The sequence below is a fragment of the Fundulus heteroclitus genome, unplaced genomic scaffold (assembly GCF_011125445.2).
Source record: "Fundulus heteroclitus isolate FHET01 unplaced genomic scaffold, MU-UCD_Fhet_4.1 scaffold_85, whole genome shotgun sequence".
Classification (NCBI taxonomy): domain Eukaryota; kingdom Metazoa; phylum Chordata; class Actinopteri; order Cyprinodontiformes; family Fundulidae; genus Fundulus; species Fundulus heteroclitus.
Window position 1 is genome coordinate 24,473 of NW_023397307.1, and position 21,540 is coordinate 46,012.

General features: G+C 41.6%; 1 protein-coding gene across 4 annotated transcripts in view; it reads right to left on the reverse strand.

The window, feature by feature from the left end:
* Nucleotides 1–1,220: 1,220 nt before the first annotated feature.
* The window catches only part of LOC105917886 (nuclear receptor coactivator 2), a 75,428-nt gene continuing 55,108 nt past the window's right edge, over nucleotides 1,221–21,540 (reverse strand). For 3 of the 4 annotated variants that reach the window (XM_012852826.3, XM_012852827.3, XM_036134537.1), the window contains exons 9-22: nucleotides 21,324–21,471; nucleotides 19,919–21,152; nucleotides 16,865–17,081; nucleotides 16,527–16,727; nucleotides 15,653–15,811; nucleotides 15,461–15,569; nucleotides 15,210–15,378; nucleotides 13,334–13,645; nucleotides 11,435–11,512; nucleotides 9,862–10,306; nucleotides 9,311–9,551; nucleotides 8,966–9,083; nucleotides 7,869–7,943; nucleotides 1,221–5,902 (exon numbers count right to left, since the gene is read on the reverse strand). In XM_012852826.3, coding sequence (XP_012708280.2) covers nucleotides 5,891–5,902; nucleotides 7,869–7,943; nucleotides 8,966–9,083; nucleotides 9,311–9,551; nucleotides 9,862–10,306; nucleotides 11,435–11,512; nucleotides 13,334–13,645; nucleotides 15,210–15,378; nucleotides 15,461–15,569; nucleotides 15,653–15,811; nucleotides 16,527–16,727; nucleotides 16,865–17,081; nucleotides 19,919–21,152; nucleotides 21,324–21,471 — 3,518 coding nt within the window. In that variant the 3' untranslated portion in view covers nucleotides 1,221–5,890. The remainder of the gene's footprint in view (nucleotides 5,903–7,868; nucleotides 7,944–8,965; nucleotides 9,084–9,310; nucleotides 9,552–9,861; nucleotides 10,307–11,434; nucleotides 11,513–13,333; nucleotides 13,646–15,209; nucleotides 15,379–15,460; nucleotides 15,570–15,652; nucleotides 15,812–16,526; nucleotides 16,728–16,864; nucleotides 17,082–19,918; nucleotides 21,153–21,323; nucleotides 21,472–21,540) is intronic. The other variant, XM_012852828.3, reaches the window with a different exon arrangement.

A 21,540-nucleotide genomic window follows, 5' to 3' on the forward strand; every position in this document is an offset into this window, starting at 1 on the left:
ACAGAGACCAAAGCCAAAGTTGGAAAGCCTCTGACGCAGGTATCCACCTGACCGACAGCCGAGCGCACCAATGAGGGCCGAGCTCACTCCCAGGATGGGGAAGGGGAGGAAATTCCATCCCATTAAAACTTCACAGCCAGGAAGTCATTCACTATCACCATCAATTCACAACTTTCCCCACAATCCAGATACCGAAAGCACAAGAGGCTCGTTACGGCACGCAGAGCTGACGCAACGGATAGATTGCTGGATTTCTCAGCCATACTCCCCAATATTTGCACAGTGACCTTGAGCTCGCCTGGTTCCAGCATCACAATGTCAGTCTGAGATTATCGCTTTGGTTTTGTCCGTTTGAGAGGCAGTGAGGTGGTTTTCTGGGGTTCGTGACCTTTGGTTATCCTTCCAGGCTGCGCACTATCTGCCTGACTGCAAGCACTGCATGTTCCCTCACACCTGTAGCACAAAGCCAACCTGTTTCTTCATTTTACACTCATGACCCAGAGAATTGTTTTAGAGTTTTTTAGTTTTTTAAATAAACTCCAACCTGGCAGCTTTGGATTTTAGGGGCCACGTTGAGGGCATTGGATATTTGACTGGTTTCAAAATTCTTCTTGCAACACAAAGCGCCGTGCGTGGCTCCTGCCCAGTCATGTGATATAATCGCTTCTCCTCACTCCAATTTTATATCCAAGATCCAAACGAGAAACTGCTTAAGTTGTTCCCCTGCCTTGCGTTTGCAAAGTGTTTATATCTTTCTTAATTACTTCTTGAATGCACATTTAAAACGAGCTTTCAAAATGTGTTAAACTTAAACTCTCATAGATGCTGATATTTTTGGAAGCAACAATATTTTAGATCTCAGTGAAATTCAGGGAAAAAAAGTTTCTTTACGCACAGAAAGCTTACATTGGTGTTACCCCAGTGGCAAATGGGAGGAAATAGTCTTAAAAATTAGAATATGTCTTGGCTGATTGAGCACATTTTATGCAAATTAAAACATTTTGTGACATAAAAACAAAGGAGGGAGGTGTGATAACTTTATTCTCACTCCAACACAAAATTAAATATTTTTCTCACTTTCTTTCACAGCATGGATTTTACCAGAAGTCAAACGGCGACATCAGCTGGTGAATAATGGAAACTGCATTTTATCTAGAGCAAGTTCATCTTTTTTTTTTATTTTTTATTTTTACTCTGGAAATAAGACTCGGGCGCAAATCCGCTCAATAAAAATAGTTTATTTACAGTGGCATCAATCAGAAATCAACGAGCAGCATCGGCTGAAGCAACATCAGAGTCGACAGTTTGCATAAAGTGGGTAAAAAACAACAACTAAATAAACAGTTTAAACTGAACTGTGTAACTGCTGAGATTTATTATCACCTTCACAGCAGACAATACTTGAAAAATACCAAATTTGAACCCCTGAAACTCTGGTTGAATGATTTATATAGATTTACAGCATTTAGTATTTTACAGTGGCCTCGGTCAAAAGGAGCTTGCAGCAAATTGTGGCGTCTAATGCGGTTTAGATTAATACTGGAAAACAGCTTCACTTTCTTTGCTACGCTTGCTAGAAATTTATCATTATCCTGAGACTACCTTAAAAGGAGCTGAAGCTTTTTAATTACACAAATCTGAAATCAAAAACATAAGCTACAGGGGCAGTACATTGTGGAATTTGTTACTTTTATTTGAAATTAAATGTACTCAGTATATGAAACTTTGGATGTAAAGGTTTGACAAAGAATTTCAGACATTATTTAAGAATTGTAATTATTTTAAGTTTTGAACAACTGCATTTTAATTCTATTGAACACGATGGTTTGATTTCTGTGACGAAAATCTATAAATGGCATTTAGTCACCAATAAATCAATCTCTTGCAAATACAAACCCACGTATTAACAAAAAAAAAGTACAAGGACGACATAAAAACTAGTCGGCAGAGGCTCCTGAGTTCCTATTGGTAAAACGTTTGTGGTTTAAGGGCTTTTGGAGGCAGAGACGGCTGATATCGGAAAGGGCCGCCCGACAGCCAGATAAAGTGGTCAAAATCTGCTAAACATAGCAGCTACTTAGACCGACGGAGATATTTTTAGCAAGGTAAAATGTTTCACGGCTCGGCTCCTGTGCCTTCTTTTCAGTCATGTTTTCCAAACGGGGTTATTTTCTTGTATTTACTTCAGTTTATTGTTAAACGCAGATTCAGAAACAGAAAGTTCAGGTAGAGCCTCTTCTCAACACTCAAGACATCCTTTAGGGTTTTCATTTTTGGTTTTGAAAAAGAAATATACACATTACATTTATTGGTATAAACTAGTAAGAAAAACCTGATGTTATGGATTCCAAAATCATGTCAAGTAGTTTTCAATCAAATCTTCAGATCATTGGATCTCTGACTATAATGTTACCTTAAATGTATCAACCACTGTAGCTCAATTTGCCTAAATAACCATATCAGAGGATAGTAAAACAATAAAAAAAACTACTACCCCTTTAAAACCAGAATATTATTAATCAAGGAGTATCTCAGTACATACAAAGTGACGAGAAACAGTTGGATTTTCAGACATAAATCTTAAGAAGTTAATCACAGCTTGGAAAGTCTCATTTGTTGTGAGGAAACCTACAATTCCTGCTTATAAACTGCATAAAGTGGAGTATCACCAAGTCAGCAGAGTTCGACACAAACCAGCTACTCTTTAAAACCTTACAGTTAAACACCTAACAGAAAATTCAACACCTAAGGCATTACACTATTCATATTTACACAAAATACAGTTATTTAAAGTTGATAAAAATATACACAATTATCCAGTCTGTATTCTTGTCTCAGTTAAAACTGAGACAAAAGGAAAAAAAAAAACAAAGTTTACCTTCATATAAGACATCTGGAGACAAATTTACATGAGTGTTCATCTTCACCTTAATCTCGCTGAGTGTTTCAGACATTCATAACATTTCTATGGCCTACATTTAATCTCTGAGGTTTTACATGTTAGCAGAAGAGGACAGAGGGGGGAAAAAAAGTAATAATGACTGTTAGAATAATCGGGAAGCAAAACTAAATTCCAACTTTCTTTAAAGTGTTCCAGTTTCCATCTCCCAGTTTTTCCTCAGGGCTACACACATGTTAAACGGGTCCCTAAAACAGAAACAATTCAAGAAACACACGTTGAATTCATGCTGAGTTTCATTCACGATTAAAAGCTTTTCATTATGAAACAGCACCTAATGAACAGCACCGAAATGAATGTGGTTAAGCTATTCCCAAAATGTTCCTGAATTTCTTTCTATTTGAATGTTGGAGACTCTTAGTCAAATGGTCTTTGAGGAGAAAAGTTAATTTTTGATGCAGTACCAAAATACTGCATCTTTATTGATTCATCTTTAGTGAACAAGCATATAAAGTAAGTATAAAACAAAAAGAGTAAAAGAAAAAAAATAGTTTTCAGAGTTAACTTATGCTAAAATATGCTAGCAATATAAAAAAGTCACACTAGAGAGGAGTTTTTTGCTTGAAAATGTTATTTTGTGTGAGCAAAGTCTGTCTGGTTGCAAGTAAAATTAAAATAAGCACAAATTAACTTTTACTGCTAAATGCTAACAGCTTGCACACGACAGTTGAGTCCTTTTCAACCTAAACTCATGTTTGAAATCTGGTCATTTTTTGTCTTTACTGCAGGAGCACAAAGAATAAGCAAAATAAAATTATTAAAGCGATGCCCTCTTATGCAATGTGAGCATATTTAACCAATTCTGTGGAACATCAAGTCCTGTCGTGCTTTTAAGCATGAATGTTGCTTTTGGTTTGAATAGTGCGTGAGTGTATTGATACCAAGGAGCATTAACTGCAAAAGGACAGAGGTATGTTTAGTTATATCATCTTCCAAATTATTTTCTTCTGTATTTAGAAATGATCTGGTAATAACATTTTAATGCTCTAAGAAAGCATCTAAGTTTTTAGATAGTTATTGGCCATATTTATTAGAAACTAGGTCATTGCAACAATAGTTAAATCAATCTTCATCGGCGAAGACAGAGCACTTGCATAGTATTGCAAGTTTGAGTAACAGTGGACACCATTGTAGTGATGTGCAGTTACCATAGACACGCCATTTGAAAGTTTATACCCTAATGCAGTTTTTTTTAAAAAACAATAATCCAAATTATGAGCCCAAAGTGTTAAATGCATGGGAAAGCATTGATGGAGCGTTATTTTTCCAATGCAGCGTACCTTACTACTCTACTGAAACTCATGGAAAATTAACTCTACTGGGACTGGGTTAAAAAGAAAACCAAACAACAACAAAAACAAGTCAAAGCTACTCCTCAGTGAGAGATTAAGCACAAAATTTGAAAAAAAGTGTGGAGTTGTGTTGGCTGCACGTGTATTTTAGTTGCAATGGCAGAAAAAATATTTACTAAATTTGGTCAAAATGCATAAAAAGTGAGAATGAAACGCAAGTTGTGGCGTTTTTCACCGCTACATGCTAACGATTAGCATACTGAGAGCGCTTTTATGCTAATAACTAGCAGTTCCCATATCCAGTTGTGCACTGCCAAACAGCTTTTGCCTTTCGTTTGTGTCAAATTTCACCACAACACATCCAACAAGAAGTTAGAATAAAAAGAGAAACTGTGCTTGATTTAACCTATGGCATATTTCTACTCTATTGATCATTTGTGAAACGCCAAACCGCTTCTTTATGATACCACTTAAGGAAAAGGGGTGATAAAGATCTATGTACACTATTTATACACATTCACATTTATATGAAAAGTCATTAAATAGGGGACACACGTCCCGTGTACAACAGCAGTTCAAATATATATTACTTTTAAAATTAACAATGAGTACCATTTGAAAAGATTTGTTTTAAAGATATAATTGATTTTCTTCCATACAAATAATTTCTAAAACATCTTTAAAACTATAAATAACTGTAAAACTTTCATAAAGATTTCTTTTTTTCTTCTTTTTTTTACCTTCAGTCAGGCTCTAAAATAGAACCAGTTTTTTTTACAAAAAAAAAAAAAATCAAATGATTCATTTCATTCATCTCTCTACAGTGTGAAATTGTGACAGTTTTAGTTTCACACACAAACACACTAACACACATAGTAGTCAACCATAAACGCATCGCCTTGTGGACTTTGAAGCAGAAAACCTGGGTTTTTAAGAGGGAAAACTGCATCACATCCTCATAGCAAACATCCTCTGTAAGCAGCTGGACTATAGTTTGTACACAGTTCAGAAACCTTTCTGTTATCCAAACTGAGAACCCAAATTTATTTTATATGCAGTGTGTGTGCAGCATTTCATGGAGCCAAAAATATTCAGCACGGAAATCTATATGTGTTTTTTAAATGATGCCACATTCAGAAGATAAAAAGCAGGTAAAAACTCTGCCTAAATTCTTTTTGGGGGTTTCTCTTTAATTGGTTGAATAAGTGCCAATAAAGTTTAATTAAAGGGATTCTGTGCTCCATTGCAAAGTTTAGTTGTGCCTCAGTAAATTGCAATGAAATGCTGTCTGCCCAGAAAAAAAGGCAGCTAAATTTTAACCCAGACTAAATAACATCCCAAATTGGAAATGATAATCTGCTGTCATGACTGTCCTACAACTGTGCTTGCTATCAGAATGGTTCAGTTTTCCTGTAACTTCAAACTCTGCTTCCAAACAATTCAAGAAGCAGTAACCAGACCGCGTAAAGTTCAGCTGTTTCTAAATGTTGCATTTTTCTTCCATCCTTAGTCCTCAGGGTTGGCTGCGGTAGAGGCAAGCATTTCCTTCATTATCTTCATTCTTCTGCGTGAGCTCAGTGGGCGTCAGTGTTTTAGCACGGGTCCGAGTGTCGTACCTTGTTCCCAGGAAAGGCCATGGTCAGCAAAAGCTCTACAAAAAGCACAGAGAACCAGAACCATAAAGTGGATCAATTTTAAATGAAGCCCATTAGTGGGTCAAGAATTGCCAAAAAGGCCAGCTACGGCTAAAACATTTTATTTTTAAAATATTTATTTAAAAAAAAATAACATGTTGCTTAGTGACACTTAAATATTGAACTAAGACTATCAGGAAAAAACATCTAGAGAGGAATAATAAAATAACTGAAAAGGAAAAGTTGTATTACCTTTGTATAATTACAAGCATAGACGTTACAAAGATCTATTGCACTTGATTACAATTTGAGAATAAAGCGAACTTGTTTATACATATTCACTCAGCCCCATAGATGATCTGAAACAAATTGGTTTAGCATGATGCTAATTTTACAGCAACCTTTACTTAACAAACCTTCTTTTGATCAAAATGACTTAATAAATTACAGACTTATATGTAATCTTTTCCTTTCTAAATTCTTGAGAAAGTAGTTGCTAATCAACCATGTGAACATTTAAAAAGTAATGACCTACTTGAGGAGTTTCAGTCAGGCTTCAGAGCTCATCATAGCACTGAAACAGCGCTGGTGAAGGTCACTAATGATATTCTCATGGCCTCAGATAATGGACTTGTGTCTATACTTGTCCTGTTAGATCTCAGTGCTGCATTTGATACAGTTGATCACAATATTCTCCTACAATGACTTGAGCATACTGTAGGGATTAAGGGGAAATCATTATGCTGGATTAAATCTCATCTGTCGGACAGATTCCAGTTTGTTCATGTTAATAATAAATCTTCCTCAAACTCTAGGGTCACCTGTGGAGTACCACAGGGTTCAGTCCTTGGACCAATTCTCTTTACTATATATATGCTTCCGATCAGCAAAATTATCAGACAGCATGGGATTAATTTCCACTGTTATGCTGATGATACTCAGCTATATTTATCCATAAATCCTGATGAATCCAATCAGTTACTTCGACTGCAGTCATGTCTTGATGACATCAAAAGCTGGATGACTTTAAATTTCCAGAAGTTGTAATCTTTGGACCAGAGTCATCAAAAAATAAACTTCTTAATCAATCACTTAATCTGGATGGCATTAACTTGGCTTCTGGTAATAAAGTAAAAAATCTTGGTGTTATTTTTGACCAAGACATGTCATTTAAATCCCATATTAAACAGGTTTCCAGAGTTTCCTTTTTTCACCTCAGGAATATCGCCAAAATTAGAAACATTCTGTTCAGGAGTGATGCTGAAAAATTAGTCCATGCATTTGTTACTTCAAGGCTGGACTATTGTAATTCTTTACTATCAGGAAGTCCACAAAATGCACACATTTTAGCTTCCCTTCATTGGCTTCCTGTTAAATCACGAATAGAATTTAAAATTCTTCTTCTAACGTATAAAGCCCTTAATATTCAAGCTCCATCATATATCAAAGCTCTGATTACCCCGTATGTTCCTAACAGAGCACTTTGCTCTCAGACTGCAGGTCTGCTGGTGGTTACTAGAGTCTCTAAAACCAGAATGGGAGGCAGATCCCGTATTCACAAAGATTCTCAGAGATCCTATCTTAGCCTAAAAATTCCTACCTAGGAGTCTTAGCATTAGAGCGATACAGATAGTTGCTGAGAGCGACTCTGAGCAAGGAGACGACAGACATTTTTATCTCAGTGAGGAGGTGTGGTTAACCCCGTTGCTAGGTGTGACTGTCTTTTAAGAGCTGTGATTGGTTGATGGTATCAAATATTCAATCAAGTCAACGAAACCTAAAGAATGTCACTCAAATGTTGCTTCAAAAGATTTCCACTACAGGTTTAATAGAGTCTAAGAGTTTCTAGTGCTTTCTTTAAATTTTAAGAAATAATTAAAAGGGAACATTTGAGGGACACTTGTACAGCTCTACTTTATTCAATACTATATTTGTGTCCCTTCCTACATTAGGCTGAGGGTTTAAAAACAATGTTTCACTCACAGAATTGACGTTGTTCTCCTGGGTCAACATATCGATTCCTCCGAACTGTTCCAGGATGAGGCTGCTGTCGCCCACCTGTACCAACGGGGACACGAACAAACTTTATTATAACTCTGTGGAATGTGGAAAAGCAACTTTTTCATTTTCAAATGAAAAATCCACACTTTTCCAAACTCAAATTTCCAGAGTTCTCAGTCCTTTAATCAATCTCTCCCATGGAACCAACTCCCAGTTTTGGTCCGTGAGGGAGACACCCTGTCTACTTTTAAGACTAATCTTAAAACTTTCATGTTTGACAAAGCTTATAGTTGGAGTGGCTCATGTTACCCTGAGCTACCTCTATAGTTATGCTGCTATAGGCTTAGGCTACTGGAGGACATCAGGGCCTATTTTTCTTTCTCTGCCGAGTTCTCCTGTTCTCCAATTTGCATTGCTTGTCGTCATTTCAGCTTTTAACTTTTTGTTCTCTCTCTTTTTTTCTTCATAGAAGGTACACCTGGTCTGGCGTTTTGTTAGCTGTGACATCATCCAGGGAAGACGGCTCACCCGCTACTACCATCTAATGTAGAACAGATTCCTGGATCAATGTGTGCTTCTGTGCTTTTTTGTTTCTCTTGTTGTGTCTCTGCTCTGTCTTCTGTAACCCCAGTGGGTCGAGGCAGATGACCGTTCATACTGAGCCCGGTTCTGCCAGAGGTTTTTCCTTCCCGCTAATGGGTGGTTTTTCTTCCCACTGTCACTTCATGCTTGCTCATTATGAGGGATTGCTGCAAAGCCATGTACAATGCAGACGACTGTCCACTGTGGCTCTACGCTTCTCCAGGAGTGAATGCTGCTTGTCGGGACTTTAAAGCAATCAACTGGGTTCCCTTATATAGGATTTTTTTGACCAATCTGTATAATCTGATTGAATTTGACTTTGGAAAGTGCCTTGAGCTGACATGTTTTATGAATTGGTCCTTTATAAATAAAATTGTATTGAACTGAATATTCAGCCTTGAAATATGGAACCTGTGGAATCCAGAGGATGTACGGATTTTCCAGATCTCACGTACTGCTGAAGTGTCTAATCTTGTGTGAAATAGGGATTTGGTCACCTGTTCATTCATTGAACCCATCTGTGCCGACACCGAATTCATGCTGCTGCTGCTGCTGCTGTACATTCCCGCGCCGGATTGCGTCGAGTATTGAGACTGGGACTGCTGGGGGTACGCACTGAGAGAAGCACAGCAACAGTCTTAGAGAATGCAGAGCATCAACACGTACCTGATTAGGATGCTGAACATCAGCCCAGTCTCAACAAATCACCTGTAATACCCACGTTGGTCCACAGGGGGAGAACAGAATCGTGACTATGTCTCCCCCTGTGGACCACCCTGGATATTACACGTGTTTCAGTGAGACTGGGATGGGCACATAAGATGTGGAGAATCTGCTGCTACCTGTTGCTGGTGGAAATGTTTGCGGGCTGAGACCATCCGTTTAAGTCGGCGCTACTCTGGTAGCTTGGCGGACCTCCCTGGCTCGGGGCCTGGGTCTGGGTCTGTGTCTGGCCCTGGCTCTGCTGCAGCATGGGGCTCTGACCCTGCCCCATCCTGGGGGACAGCAGGGGGCTCTGCGGCGTGCCGGCCCCACAGGGAAAGCACGACACCGGGTCCTGGTGTTGCTGCTGCTGGCCCATTCCTGGCAAACGGTGCACATAGGAACATGAGCTCAGGTTCAATATAAAAAAAACATTTTTTTAGCAACAGACTACAATACGAGAAAGATTTAAAAATAGAGGAAAGTTGTGAAAGTTAATGCAGATGTACGTTGGTAGATCCTAGAAGTAGGCATTTCATTATTTTAACCAAAACACGCCCTGACCCAAAATCTACTTTTTTGTGTAAATACGAACTATATAAAGATGCTTAAAGGAAACGGCACCCATAGGGAGGATCATCCCCATCTAAGGCGACAACATCCTCCATAAAGCAGACATTTAATCCAATACCTGAAGTGTTGAACTGGAAGGCACTGTGCTGTGATGGTGGGCTCATTACGCCGCTGTATTGCCCGCCTACATTTCCCATCATGCCCTGGCTTGTCAGGAGATGACTCGGGGACAGAGGGGAGGAGAAGGGGCTGGAGGAGCCGGGATGAGGAGGAGGAGGTGGAGGAGATGGCAGGCCTGTACCGTAGCTGGAGGCTGGGTAGGGAAACCGCTGCATGTTCCCCTGTGGCATCCGCGGGTTGGCCCCGCCCATGGGCATCGGCGTGGGCGCGGCGCCCCCGCTGGGCATGTTGGGTGGCAGGCTGATGCCCTGAGCTCGCATCATCATGGCACGCTGCTGCTGCGCGTGGTGCTGCTGCTGCTGCTGCTGCTGCTGGCGCTGACGTAAGTGGTTGTTTAGGTACTCGCGCTGACGTTGGGCCAGCATCTGGGCGCTGACAGCTCCCTGCAGGAGCAGAGGCAATCAAGGGTCAAGTCCTGCCGTTACAAAGGCGCCGGCCTTTAACCCGTACCGGACTGCACCGTGCAAAGGTATTCACGTGAGGATTAATTAATCTTCTGGTCCCCATATAAACACAATGTTCAATGTTATGCCAGAGAGCCACACAAAGCAGTGCGGTGTTGTCTTTAGCAGGGGTTTACCAAGCTTTCAGAAGCTGAGAGCTACTTCATCGGTACTGTGTCGTACGAAGGGCTACCTGTGCGGACCTTTGAGCTAGAAGAGTCCGCAATATAAGCATGTTTTTAATGCATTTATCATTTTTAAATCTATGTAAATACAAGTTTGATCAAGAAGGAAGAGCAACTAAATAAAATAACAGCTCACTGGAGGGTTGTGCTATATTTTTGAACAGGCCTGTGGGCACCACATGTGGTCCTTGGGGGCTACCTGGCGACCCCTGGTCTATAGGTTAACATAATTATTTTACAACTGAAAATCAGAAAAGGGTGCTTTGCATTTGCATTCAGCCCAAACCGTTCTTTGTAGGACCAAGTTTCATCTCAATCACAGCCGGACGTGTTGCACACCTGCAGAATAACGTTTTCTATTTTCTCCTCTTTCAAAAAAAAAACGCAAGTTCAGTCCAAGTGGACATCAGTTTTAAAATCTCACCATAGTTTGCTTGTAGGATTTAGACTTTGACAGGACATTTCTAAAAGATGCATGTACCTTGATTTAAACCGTCCCACAGTTCTAGATTAGCCTTAGGTCCGTTCTCATATATATTTTGCTCCTCTAACAGGTGCTGTACTCTACATTAGACTCCATCTATTAACTAAAACCAGCATCCCTGTCCCTGACACCACATCGGGGGGCGGTGTGATTTGGTACCGTGGATCAGCTTCCTTACATGTCACAGTAACACACCACTCTGTGTTGGTCTATCACATAAAAACCCAGATAAAAACACATGGAAGCAGAAGCTTGGGGTTGAAACCACGAGAAATAAAAAAAAATAAAAAACGTAGAAAGGTTTATTATTTAAGAGGAAAGAACACTGTTTAGGCGCTGTAAGGAAATAAAAGTCACAGGAGAGACGTTTTCTAAGGTTTGTGTGAGCAGGCAGCTGACCTGGGTTGGTACGTTAGATCTTAGAGGTAGATTCATGTTTGCGACTCCACCCATCTGGTTCATGACTGGCTGACGGTTCTGAAGAAGACACAAAGACCCGAATGTTTAACGGAACCTCCAGTGAAGGCTTTAACAGAAAGATGTGGGAAAAAGTCAAAAACTTTAGGCTGTTGCAAGTGATCTTCGGTACCCAGTATCCTCAATAATTGAAACAAATGAAGCTCATCAATCAGAGAGGGAATTTCTCCATTGTGAGATCAATAAAATTAAATTATTATTATTATTATTATTATTATTATTATTATTATTATTATTATTATTATTATTATTATATCTAATCAAACCAGGGATTACAGAAGGTGCTCTTCCTCACCTCTCCACCAGGTGGCAGCTTGCACCAGTAGCATAAAACATGAGATATTATTGTGGCACACAGGTGTAAATGCAGGTGCAGCCGGGCACTCTGACCTTTTTTCAATAAGCCAGACTTGTGTGCTTATTCGTCACAAAAGGCAAAACTGTAAACATTGAGCATCCGTGGAGTAAGTGCGTGAGTTTATTTACTGTAAGGTGTTGGAGCCGTGTGGATAAACCTGCTGAATAAACCAGAAAGGCGAAACTTGTTGGTTCTCTTCTGTTTGCTCCGGTTTAAACTCACTGAACCACAACGACCTGCCTGTTTGCTTCGCCGCATCTCCTTCACTAAGAAAAAAAAAAAAAACACGTCTTCAGTTTCAGAATGGATGGCTTCGGATTAAATGGCAATGAAGTTTAGCATTGGATTTTTTTTTTTTTAAATGAAAGAGGAACCATTGCTGACTTCTTTTTTAAAACTGTTTACAGAGAAGAAGCCATAGAGCACTTGGTTGATATAAAGCTGCAATAAAACAGAAAAAAAAAAACTTTAATATATGCTAATGACAAAAACAATGGGTGAAAAATGGCCTTTACAAAAACAATAATTTAACTCTGGCTGGCTCCAGTTGCACTCTAACGTGTTACGCAGCTCAGGTTTAATCAAACGGCGTCTCATTAACGGGTTTTTATCAGTTCACATGAGCGAGGAGGTGAGTGAAGCGGCTTGTAGATCCTGTCGCGTCACATTCACTTCCTCTTGGGCATTTCACGTTTACTTTCTAACCCACAAGTTTAAATGGAACAAGTGTTTATATTGCAGAAGGCAAATAGTTGTTGTTTTTTCACGCAGTGTCTGTTCTGCAAGTTAAAAGTAAGTCTGCGCATTTAACAATAAGCGGGTTTGAACACCGGTTTGCCTTGGGCACGGTCCTTTCTGAATGTGAAAGTGTATCAAGTAACAGGTCATAAAAGTAGAAATGCGATAAGGAAACACGTGTTTAATGTCCTCTGCTGTTTCTTTCATTATTTCCTATTTATTCATCCGTTTTCTTAAAGATGTTTCTTTTAGGTTTGGTTCGGCTTTCCTGTTTTGGTAAAAAGACACTTAAATTAATTAACAAAGCATAAAACATATAAATATTCTATAAAATATGTGTAAAACATTTCCTTTATACTCTTTTAATGCTTATTTTTACATGCATTTTCTGGAAAGTAAATGTCACTGAGGGAAATTAAACTAAGTTTTAAATTACATCCCAATCTGATGTTACTGTAGTGTTAATGTTATCAGGACTTTAGATCCTTGTGATTAAGCATGGATAAAGTATGAAAACTATGTTTCTCTGACAAACACATTTTTTTAACGAGTCTATACATTACAAATGTACAGGAAACATGTAGGGATCACACTTTTAAACAACTAACGGATGTTTTAAAAGATGCCTAACCAGAAATATTGTGTATGCAGCCGTTCTCTAATATTTTTTTAACACAAGCTAACAATTAAATAAAGATGATAAAACATGATTAAGTGTCACCTACCAGCTGGGCCTGGAGTCTGTGCTGTAGCTGGAGCCGCAGGTTGTTGGGCTGTGGCGGTACCATTGAATTGGGCCCGCCGGGTCTCATCCCAGGGGGCCGGGGGCCTGCCATTCTCATCATGGGGGGGTAGCCTGCCGGGGCCATCCTCTGAGGCCCCATGTGGCCGCCCATGGATTGGGCACTGTACATGCCGTCAGGCGGTATGCCGCCATAACCGGGCTGCCCTCCATACTGTGGACTGTAGAGGGGAGGTTTTAGGCTGGAGGGAGGGTCCGACGGGCCCAGGTACTGGTCCTGGTCGGAAAGAGGACCCTGCAGAGTGGAGTGAAATCCAAAGTAAATGAGAGTAATAGAAGAGTGGTCCCTCTTCCCACACAGAGTGGTGGAGAAGTTTAAAATCAGGTTCAGGTTACAGAACAGTTCACAAAGTAACGTTCAATCCATCATCTAAGACCGGCAGCGTGGTGCTTTCTGGATGCTTTTCTTTAGACGGGACAGGGAAGCTGCTCAGAGGTGACAGATGGAGATAAATACAGAAAAAAATAAACTTTGTAGGCTCCAAAAACATGAGACTGGAATAGCAGTGGTCCTAAACCTACAACCAGAAATCCAGCTGAATGGTGGATGGTCCAGTCAAAGTTGCCATTATTGCATTTTCCCTAAAAGCATTGCAGCTGCATCATGTGGTCCAACTAAGTATTGACTAATGGGGGCTGGATACAAATGGCAGATTTTATACTTAGAAAATATTAGAATACCATCTATATCCTTCTGGCCATCTCACAATTATGCACTGCTGTATTTTGATCTGTAACACAAAATTCCAAGTAAGAGACCACAAAAAGGATCAAACTAAAAAAAGGTGGAGTGGTAGCCTATTATTAGTATAAAAATATAATTATAAGTATAATTTGTGGTTGGAATAGCTGTGAAAGGGTTTAAGGGTATAGAGCAGGGGTCTGCAACCTGTGGCTCCAGAGCCTCATGTGGCCCTTTACACCTTCAGCTTTGGCTCTTAAATACTTAGACCAAAAATGCGGGGGGAACAAATTGGTAAATGTTTCTAAATGTAAATGTGATTTAAAATTGCTAGCTTTAAGATGCATTTAGTTCTGCAGTAAATGCATAACATTACCAGAAAGAAAGAAAGAAACTACTGCTGTCTAGAATATTTTACTACAGCTAAATGAAGTATCTGTTTGTCAATAGGTTGCAAAATGACTTGCTTTTTCATCATTTTAATGCCATTTGTTATAAAAATCAAATGTCCGATTGGAGAAAATGCATTAAAGCTAAATATAAAATAATGTTGGTTTAAATAATAAAACCTGATCTTTAATAAACACATTTCCTATAGTATAATATAAAAACAAGCTCTTGTTTCAAAGAAATGTGTAACTTTTGTGGCTCTAAATATAATTTGTTTAGCTGCACCGAGGGCAAAAATGGCTCTGCGAGTTGGAAAGGCTGCTGACCTCTGGTATAGAGGGTCATTTATACTTTTGAGTGGCAGTGTAATATCCAGATTTATCTTTATTTTATTTATTTTTTTATAAATGATATAAATTCTAAAATGTGGCGTTAAATCAAAGCTACTGGGACTTGTCGCAGTTTTATCTACGTCTCCAATGACCCAGGGGAGGGATGGACAAGTTCTATATCTGTAGCTGACCTGAACGCTCTTTAGGTGGATGGGCTGTGAAATGAAGCGGCCCCCCAAACCCCAGAAACGCCTCCAGAACAGAGAAGTCCTGCTGGATAGGCGTCCGAAACAAACCCGGCCGTCTTTGATCTGAGCCCCGGTTGGCACAGGTCCGGGTCAAATAATGCATCGTCTCTGCTAAGGCTTTCAAGAAAGAAACTGAACTAAGCTCACCTGGCCAGCGAGACTGGGTATTCCCAGCATCTTGTCGATTTCTTCCAGACCCTCGTAGTCCTTCAGCACCGAACACAGTTGGTTCAGCAGAGCCCCCTCGTCCGGCTGACCTTCAGGCCCGGAGCCACAGCAGCCGATCCCGTCCTCCTGAGGGATGCCGTAGGGCGGCCTGCAAGGCGACATCTTGTCAGACCAAATACGCAGCGACACAAGTTTTTCCTCTACGCTTCGGTCCGGATCGAATGCCAAACCTGCTCTGGCTTCCATAGGGATCCATCATCATCATGCGGTCTGGCCACGGAGCTGTCTGATTGGGTGGAGCCTGCTGCGCGTGGTAGGGAGGAGCTGCCATGTCCAGGTCTAAAACGAGGAAAGAAGAGAGAAACCTGTCAACGTCTGCGCCGGGTGTATGCTGGTCCAGATGTTTGGTCGTTGCTGCGCACCGTTCCCCATCATCTGCATGTTGACCAAGGCTCTGGAGACATTCGGGCCGCCGCTCCGTGTGGGTACCATTCGACTGACTCCGTGGGCCATCATTGGTCCTGCGCCGCCCCCTGTTGGAGCGTGGGGACCCCAGCCTTGCTGCATTGAGCCTCGAAGGGCTGCAGAGGGGAAAAAAAAGGGGGATTTACGACATCATTCCAAACATTTTTACTTGATTCTCCCAAGTGAAAGGCAAGGCAAGGCAAATTTATCTATATAGCACAATTCAGTACAGAGACAATGCAAAGTGCTTTACATTATTAAAATATAGGAATAAAAGCAAGTAGGGATAGAATGTAGAAACAAAAAAAGAACATCTGAAAACAGTAAAACAGTTTAACTTGAACATGCAAAGGCAATTTTAAACAAATGTGTTTTTAATCTCGATTTAAAGGAACTCAGGCTTTCAGCACTTTTACAGTTTTCTGGAAGTTTGTTCCAGATAAGTGGAGCATAGGAACTAAATGCTGTGTCTCCTTGTTTAGTTCTGGTTCTGGTTCTGCAGAGCAGGCTGGAGCCAGAAGACCTTAATGGTCTGGAGGGTTGATGCACTGATAACAAGTCTGTGATGTATTTAGGTGCTAAGCCATTCAGGGATTTATAGACTAACAGAAGTATTTTAAAGTCTATTGTCTGAGATACAGGGAGCCAGTGGAAGGACTTTAGAACTGGTGTGATGTGCTTACAGATCCAAAACATTTTTACTTGATTCTCCCAAGTGAAAAATCAAAACACTGGATCTGTAAACCTCCCAGAACGCTCCCACTTCCCCGGAGCGTGCGGAGAAAACCATATTCACAAATGTTTATAAATCCACTTGTTGTTCTGCCTGACCTTGGTTGGCTGCTGCTGCCTGGTTCATGCTGGCGTGGGCTCCCATGATGCCTTGCTGCTGCAAGGGATAGGGACCGTTGTTTCTGTGCTGGGGTGGGAAAGGCCTGGTGGGGCTGGAGCCCATATTGTTGTCTAGAGACATGCTCCTGACCGGAGGGGCGCCTTGGCCAGGCTGGCCCGACCTGACGCCGTTAAAGCTCGCTGGAACAGAAAAGAAAAACGTCGCCGTCGACATTACGACTCAAATCTAACCAAACATTCTTATTGTTCAGTAGGAAATAGTGCATTTAATCCACCAGATGCGTTTCAAAGTATCAGAGATACTGCGGGGGGCGTACCCGACGGTCCGATGGGGGGGAAGGCTCTGTGCTGGCCGGGGGAGCTGCTGCTGCTGCTGTTCATCTGCAGGATGTCGCTGATGATGGCCTGTTTGTCCACGGAGGAGCCAGCTGGCGGTGCTGATGAAGACGAGGAGGAGGACGGAGGCTGGCTGGGGAACAGCTGCTGCTGGCTGGTATTCTGCAGGTCCTCCAGCAGGTCCTCCAGCTCCGATCTCTGGAAGCAGCCGCAGCGACAGAAGCCGTTTATTACAGGAATTCATGGGATCAAACAAAGATTCATTAGACGGCGTCCTCTCTGGAGCTCTTCCTGAGCAAATGTTTGAGAATCATCTGCACTACATTAACAAGAAAACAAATGCACATTTCCACTGCATTTTATCACGTTTTACTGAGATCTTTGAATTAATAACCCCTCATGTAATCATAAAAGGAAAACTCATAAAAACCAATAGAGAAAAAACGTCATATTCTAGAACATTCTTGCTTTAAAAAGACAACATTGGTGTGAAAAATCGGGAATTTAGATTTTAAAGCTCTGTACCAAAAGAATAATAAAAACTTTTCAATATATTCAAAGGGTTAAAGTCATTTTACTGATTACTTTATTGTATTTGAATCTAATTTCGTTTTATCACATGTTACATAATTTTACTTATTTGATTTTAAACTTGTTTTTCTTTTACTTTTATTTAATTAAAATTTTCTTAAATTCATTTCTCATTCTTTTTTTTTTATCTCGACTGATTTTAAGCACAGAGGCATTGACATCTTTGACAGTTGTGTCATTTAAAAACGCTCCCAAAAACAAACAACTTTATACGAAGCTGAACAAAACAAATAACGCAAAGGCGTTAAGCAGGTCTGATGACAAGTTTGACAAAAAACGGAAACCCTGCTCAGCCCACGTTAGTGATACAGCGTAACCCGACCCCTTTACACACACACACACACACACGCACACACACACACACACACACACACACACACACACACACACACACACACACACACACACAGTGGACAGAGACGGTTTCCTGGGGGCGTTTGGCAGATGAACAGAGTGGCGAGCTAAAAATAACCTCTCAGCACTAATGAGGTCATGTGTGATGTACAGTAGGACACAGGCTGTGGTTTGGGAAGCATTACATAAATGTGAAATAATGCGTATTATGTTTGACAAAAGCATTGCGTCGCTGCAATTAAACAAGTCACATCACGAGAAATCACGGTCGAGCCACCGCCTTCAAACCTGCAACTAAACACTAATCTTTAGCCTTCCACCTGACAGACAGCTGCTCTTCCTCGTTGAGCTACAACCCCACTAAATCATCTGCCATCAGCTTTTTTTACTCCTTACATCGTTGTTTCTGTGGTTACTAGAATAAAAGAAAAGGCTACTGGGCCTTTTCAAGTTTTTCTGAGCAAACAAAAGCAGAAAAACACACTTCTTGGACAGCAGGAGCCTGTGGCAGCCGACCTGACAGAGTACTTAGAAAAGGACAGAGTGAGCGCTCTTCCTGCAAAGCTCCAGCAACAGGAAAGTGGCTAAAATTCGTAAAAGTGATGCTCAGATGCTTATCTAGCCATTACACTGCAAAAAGGGAACCAAACGCAAGTACAATTATCTTGAAATTTGTGTGTTTGTCCTTGATTTTAGTTGGCAAGTGCTAATGATGTGCCAATGGAATACGATTTTTGCACTTATTATAAGTTTATTTATAAGTTTATCAAATTATCTTATTTTAAGGGTCAAAATACTCATTCCATTGGCAGATAATCTTATTTACGTGCTCAAATTAAGGACAAATATACTCGTTTCAAGAATATCTTATTTACTTTTAGTTGCCTTTTTGCTGTGTACATGTGCTTACAGCACAACAAAATGGTCTACTATAAATTTAAACTCTTAAAATACTTACGTGTGTGTTATTTCCCAACGTTTTCGTCATTCGAAGATCTTAGTTGAAGGAATGGATTTAATTCGATTCATTTAACTGGCCCTGAATTAAAACAAGTGCGATCTCAAGGCCCTTTACAAAATGAAATTACATAGTCACTGTTGCAGTCCATCTTTTACTGGCCACACCATTACAGCTGATGCTTATCAGTCAATTTTAGAAGCACAGGAATATCGTAATTGGGTTTGATAAATTCAGGAATTAATTTCAGTGTTTTAGTTACATTTAAGATATTTTAATTGACATTTAGCTAACTTTTAAAATGTGCAATACTCATTAGAAGCATTCATATTGACGTTAAACTCTTTTGGATAGCCGGGACACCATACTCGCCAAAACAGGTCTAACATCCATGGGACATGCCCCTTCCTGAGAAAAGCAGGTGCAGTTTAAAAAGCTGAAGCACAAACCAAAAAAACACCAAAGGCCTCCTGTTTTTGGAGCTTGGGTATAGCTCTCCTCCTCTATGGCTCCAACTTCCCTTTCGCCGGACGCACCGCTGGCTGAGTGGTCAGATCCTTTGTTTAGAAGCTGAACCTCTGCCATCCGCTTTTTACTTTTAACGTATGCCAGTCCACATGATCAACTCTGCATACTTTTGTTCTACATGAAGTCATCGGATTGTTTCAGTGTTTCTTTTCTCCACTTCTGACTCTCCAACTTGAATCTCTCCCTGATTCTCAATTATTAGCTTATCCCTTTGACGGCTGTCAGCTGCAGGCAAGGCCTTGAACAACACTAACAAACTAACAAGAGAAAACAACTATCACTTTAAACGCTGCAGATGGAAAATATAATTTGAAAAGGCTGAACGACTACGGTTAGTGTTGAAGGATCGCCATGAGAATGCGTTCATGTTCACATAAGTGAACAACGTCGTTGAGAGCGAGCGTCTCTACATCCGACTTCTGGGACAAAGTTATCTGGAGAACACAAACACACCTCACATACCAGCCGTCATGGTGGAAGAGAGCTGCTGATCTGGGCTGAGGACCTGGGCTACCACACTTAAGGTAAAACTCAACCCAAATAATATAAAAGGGTAAAGACACCTTGAATTAGAAATGGTATTTTTTTTCCTCAGGAGTCTTACCTGCTCGGGTAAATTAAAACCCTCGTCCTGCTTCTCCGTCTTGACGCAGGTTAGCTGTAGCCCATCGCCCGGTTCCATTTTGATGGCTTTGTCAAGGATGCCGCTGTCGTCCCTATCCAGAAGATAGCGAAGCAGTGCGTTGTCTTTCTTTTTCGGGCTCTCCGGCTCCTGTTTGGTGCAGAGTTCACTGAGAGCGGCCAGGCCGTCTCCGGAGGCGGACTCCGGACCAACCGGATCTTTCCCGGTAGCCTCGGCCGTCAGCTTGGCCAGCTCCACGGGCGAGGTGCTGTTCTGCAACAGCCGGTGGAGAATTTTGTGTTTCTCCTTCAACGAGGTGGACTGGTTGTTGTGTCCGGCCCCACACAGTTGGTCCTTACAGTTCTGGTCATCCCCCATGGGACCCAGTGGGGAGGAAGGATCAGAAGGTTCTAACTTAGTGGTGAGGAGCTGGAGCAGCTTGGTGTGGCCTTTGGTGCTCAGATGGCGGTTTGCGGCGTCAGCGAGATCTCCAAGGCTTCCATTGCCTCCCAGGCTGTCGGGATCAACATCTTTCCCATCTGCCTGTGCACCGTCATGGGCTTGGGACGACAAAAATCCCTCCTGTTCTTCAAAGGAGCCAAACAACTCCGCCTCTAAGCTCAGATTGCTCTTGCTAATTTGGCTGCCTGGTTTGGTGCTGTGAAGGGGACTCTGCAGAGCTGCTGGCTTTCTGTCAGGCGACTCTGGATGCTGCCCCTCGGTGAGCCCTGGGGAAATTCTGGTGCCCTGGCTGAGAGCCTGCAGCGCACTCAGGGAGTTAAAGCTTTGGTTGTTTCCTGTGGTGCTGCACACGGACGGCGGCGAGTGCAAGCCGGCCGCCGGGGAGAAAGATCCGGGCGGGTGTTGGAGGAGACGAGGGCTGCTGCAGCTGCTGCTACTGGCTGCAGCGCTGGGACTCTGGCGGTGACGCGGAGACAGCACGGCACTCTGGAACCCCGAGGTCACACTTGGACTTCCTTGGCCAGAAGGGCTGCCGAGCTTGAGAGCATGGCAGCTTCCCTGAGGTGTGGTGGCCCTTCCTGAAACCGACCCAAAACCACGTCCGGGTGTGCCTGAGGCTCCCATGGAGTGATGGCTGTTGCTGGTGATGTTGGCATCAGGTGAGGGGAAAGACCCGCTCATGCTAGTTGGGGTCATTGATTTGCCGGGGTTCTGCCCCTCGGGCATGTCAGTAGCCATGCCCCCAATGTTTTCCCTGAGAGAAATAAAAAAAAGAAGCATGCCTTTAGGTGGGAGAATTTGCTAATGCCATAAGAATGCCTTGCTGCTAGTAAAAGTCAGAACTACAGTTATCACTTTCAGTAAACGTTTCATGCAGGAATGCAAAAGTCAGGTTTGTTCTATAAAGACCAGGAAGTGGGATTACCTCTGCAGGAGGTGCAGAGACATGTAGAACTGCGGTTCATTGGTGGCCGGAGAACGGACCAGTTTGCTCTTTGTGTGAGCCGAGACCATGTTGCCATCTGCCAAGGAAAATCGGTAGAGTGGGCTGAGGGCATAGCCGTTCTTCAACACTGGATTAAAGTCAGACAGGGAAAAAAAATTAGGTGCATATTCAAAACTGAAGCACGATAGAAAAAAAA